This window comes from Capsicum annuum, chromosome 7 (genome assembly GCF_002878395.1).
Source record: "Capsicum annuum cultivar UCD-10X-F1 chromosome 7, UCD10Xv1.1, whole genome shotgun sequence".
Taxonomy (NCBI): Eukaryota; Viridiplantae; Streptophyta; class Magnoliopsida; order Solanales; family Solanaceae; genus Capsicum; species Capsicum annuum.
The window spans coordinates 197,859,968-197,863,705 of NC_061117.1; the positions used below are offsets into that span (position 1 = coordinate 197,859,968).

The 3,738-nt window shown below is 31.6% G+C and overlaps 1 protein-coding gene across 1 annotated transcript; it reads right to left on the reverse strand.

Annotated features, from left to right (window-relative positions):
* Nucleotides 1-326: 326 nt before the first annotated feature.
* LOC107878304 (universal stress protein PHOS34) lies at nucleotides 327-2,666 on the reverse strand. The gene is made up of 2 exons (XM_016725240.2): nucleotides 1,750-2,666; nucleotides 327-422 (listed from the first exon to the last, which is right to left on the reverse strand). Exons 1-2 carry the CDS (start codon nucleotides 2,375-2,377, stop codon nucleotides 415-417), a joined length of 636 nt encoding a protein of 211 aa, XP_016580726.2. The 5' UTR covers nucleotides 2,378-2,666; the 3' UTR covers nucleotides 327-414.
* Nucleotides 2,667-3,738: the final 1,072 nt, after the last annotated feature.

Genomic DNA, 3,738 nt, shown 5'->3' on the forward strand with positions numbered 1-3,738 from the left:
TATACGATAGCAAAATGAAACTAGATCTATTTGTTGTCCAATAAATTAGAAGAATAAAAGTTAGAACAGAATCAAAATTAGTTTCGTACCCATAAAATTTACTATATTTACAATTCAAATTATAGAAAATCAGTAAACTCAAATTGACAGAGCAGAGATCAAAATCAAGTGAGCAACGATGATAACACAAGATTTGCTCTGTCAGTGGGACAAAGTTCATTTGTTAAAAAAAATAAAATTATCTTAATTTTCATTTTTCTTATATCTCATTCACACACCAAATTTATAACCCAACATAATTTTAAATAGGTTTTTTTTTTTTTTCATTTTTGCAATTTAACCTATTGATATATAAATACATCCTGCAGCTAGAAAATCCGAACTCATGATAGCCATCTACTTCACAGCATCAAATCATTCGCCTGCGAAAAGAAAAAGAGAAGAACGCAGGGCTGACTCAACATATATGACGGTCTAAAGCAATACCTTCGTGGGTGGCCTTAAGATTTTATTACAAGAAAATTACTAATCACATATTAAATTAAAGTCTATTTTTCTAACTTTTTATATGTGAAATTTAAAAATCCTTTCTATCCCAATTTATATGACATTTTCTCTTTTCGATATTTAATCTGTGCTTAAAGATATAATTTTAAAACTTTTAGTAAATTAGAATATCGCAAATAAATTAAAACAAAAGAGTACTCCCAAGTTCCTAAATAAAATTATGTTTTACCCTCTTCATTTTATTTTAAAAATAAGTGGTGTTTTAGAGGTTCGAGAAGGAATTAGAGTATTCTTTCAAAATTATCCTTGTTTAAATACATGAAATTCTATACCATTAAACTACTTCTTTCTTTAAGACATTCAATTAGGGATAAGTTGATAAAAAACACTTTTTATTTTCTAAAAATATAATTAATCTTTTAAAAAATTTGCTCAAATTAAAAATACCACATATTAGAAAATTTTGAGCATCAGTGACTTTAGTTGCGCTTCACCGGCCTTGGAAGAACGTTAAAAGCATTTTAGTGTAACGACCCTATCTAAATTCTAAAGCCGATTCACCTACTCAACTCAACTTGTCTCGGATTGAGCTATAATTAATTGATTTTTTATTTCAGATTAAGATGCTTATGAAGTCTGCAACTTTCACTAACAGCTTAAATCCTCTGTGGGTTAAGATAATTAACTCAATTTCTCGTCTTTTCTTTTTGTTGGTTGACCATATGTTCCAATATAGGAACAGAGTAAACAACTCCCTCCCCAAATGAATTTAAGTTACACTTGCTCATAACGCTAGAAAAGTTGCACCATAGGTTATTATTCCAACTTTAAAATTGTCACATCAAGCTTCCTATGCAATGGCGGATATATACCACATTCATATGAACTTAGTACTTCCATTCTCAACCCCATCCATAAATTTCATTTGTGAAAAATCAATTATGTTTGCAACAAGTATTATTTCATCTATACTTTTAAAGATACAATAAATTCAATATTAAGAATCTTAAAAGTAAAAATATTGTGAAGTCTTCATAACTTGAAACTTATGTTTTAACTTTTTTGTTTTAATTACTATTTAAATAATGACCATGACTTTTCAAATATTTTCAATTGATAATTATTGATACTTATAATAATTTAGATAGTTTTTAAATATGTAAATTTTACTTTTAAAAAATTTGTATGGAATATTAGTTAATTTGATCATCATAGTTAAACAAATTCAAACAAAGATAGTACCTTCTAGCTCATCATCAGCATCAAGATACTCTTGGTCCTCCTCCGGAAGCGGTGGTAGCTCAGCCTCCGCTGCCGTCTTCTTCTCGACTCCTCCATCGCCATTATCATCTTCTTGTTGTGGATACCTAATAACCACAACAGGACAAATACAGTGATGCACACAGTAATCACTAACACTCCCAAGTTTTCCTTTACAAGCACCAAATCCTCTGCTTCCCATAATCATCACACTCAATCTCAACCTCTCCACTTCCAAGCAAAGCCTTTCTTTCATATCCCTATCTTTCACCACGTGAATTTTGAACGGCACGTTCGCTTCTACCAACGGTAAGGCCAATTGGTTCGCTTTACTGTTGGCGAAATGCTCGTAGTCTCGTTCGATTTTGTGAGCCTGAGAGGTGGTGGTGGTGCCCCAGTCTGCACCGTAGAGGACGGACGTTTGCTGGACGTGGAGGAGGACGACGGCGTCTCCTGGACGGAGGTAGTTTTGAACGGCCCATTTAACGGCGAATGCACTCTCGTCGCTGAGGTCAACGGCAATGGCGACGCGGCGGTGCGCGGCGGAGAGTGAAAGGTGAGGGGAAATAGGAAGGGAAGAATTGGTTAGTTTTGGTAGTTGTTTAGTCATGGAGGATAGTTAAGACTTTGATAGTTTGTTAAGGTTGATTTTTTGAAGAGGGTAGCCAATGAGTTTTAAATTCATGTATTAATAATATTAAGTTCCCCTTGTCTGAGGGTAAAATTAAAAAGAGTAAACAACACGGCTCTTTAGTAGCTAATTAATCGGTGAGACATGAATTTAAAAATTGAAATAATTTGTCGAGTTTTAGAATAGATATATCTGATTTAAAATGTATAATTCGAAACAGTGCGTGCAAGTTTTTTTCTATTTGAGACACATGCAAATCAATGAAACTAAAAGATTTTTTTGTAGCTGAATGCATTAATTTAAGTAAGAATAAGAAGATTTACTAAGTTAATTTCCTTTATTACTTTTTAAAATACACGTTTATAAGGCAAAGGCCGGTGGTGCGCGGTGGAAAATGAAATGAGAAGTGAAAGAGGTTGTTTGGGGTAGAATTGGTTAGTTTTGGCAGTTGTTGAGTCATGGATGGCTAAGATTTTGGTAGTTTTTTCGAGTTTGTTAATGATGATTTTGTTTAAAGAGGGTATCCAATGACACTTAAATTTGCTTATCAATACTATTTTCCTTCGTCTGAGGGTAGAACTAAAACTTACAAAGTAAAAAAAGAATTTTTTCGAAAGTTATGTTATTGGAAATGTTATAGTGCTTGAGTTGCTTCCTTCATTTTAAGTTGTTTATGTAATTTTCAATTCTTTAATTTTAACATTTTATGTAATATGTTTAAGATTGCAACATTCAAAAATTTTATGTTTTTAAAATTAGCTCAGTCAAAATTACATAAACAACTTAAAATGAAGGAGTAATATTTAATGATAGGCCCCAGCTTTTGCTAAAAAAAAATAGCGGCACTTCTATTAAGAGCTCTAGCTTTTGCATGCACAATTTTAGAATGAGAAATCAATAAAAAATCATACAGAAAACGTTTAATTTTCTTTCTTTTTTTTTTCATCATAGAAAAAAATGTTTAATAATAATATTATTATTATTGATGAGCGCAGCCGTACAGTGCCAGTGACGTAGCGGGAAAGGTATTCTTCGACTTCAATCTCCAATAGTCCGATTTAGGTTGTCCACGTATCCGTTTACTTTTGTATGATTATGAATTTTATTTCCAACCTATGAGTAAACCTGTTTTGATTTCTAACCGATTAGCAAATCAAATCATCAATAAAAATAATATCAGATTAACTAATTTCAATTTAACTAAGTTTGTCATAACTTATTTCATATCAAACGATAGTGGCGGAGCTAAATTTTTTGTTAAGGATGTTCATATTTTTTCTTGGGTAAAGAACTATTTAAAAAATAAAAAAAAAATAAAGCACTGCTGCACCTGTCAAAGT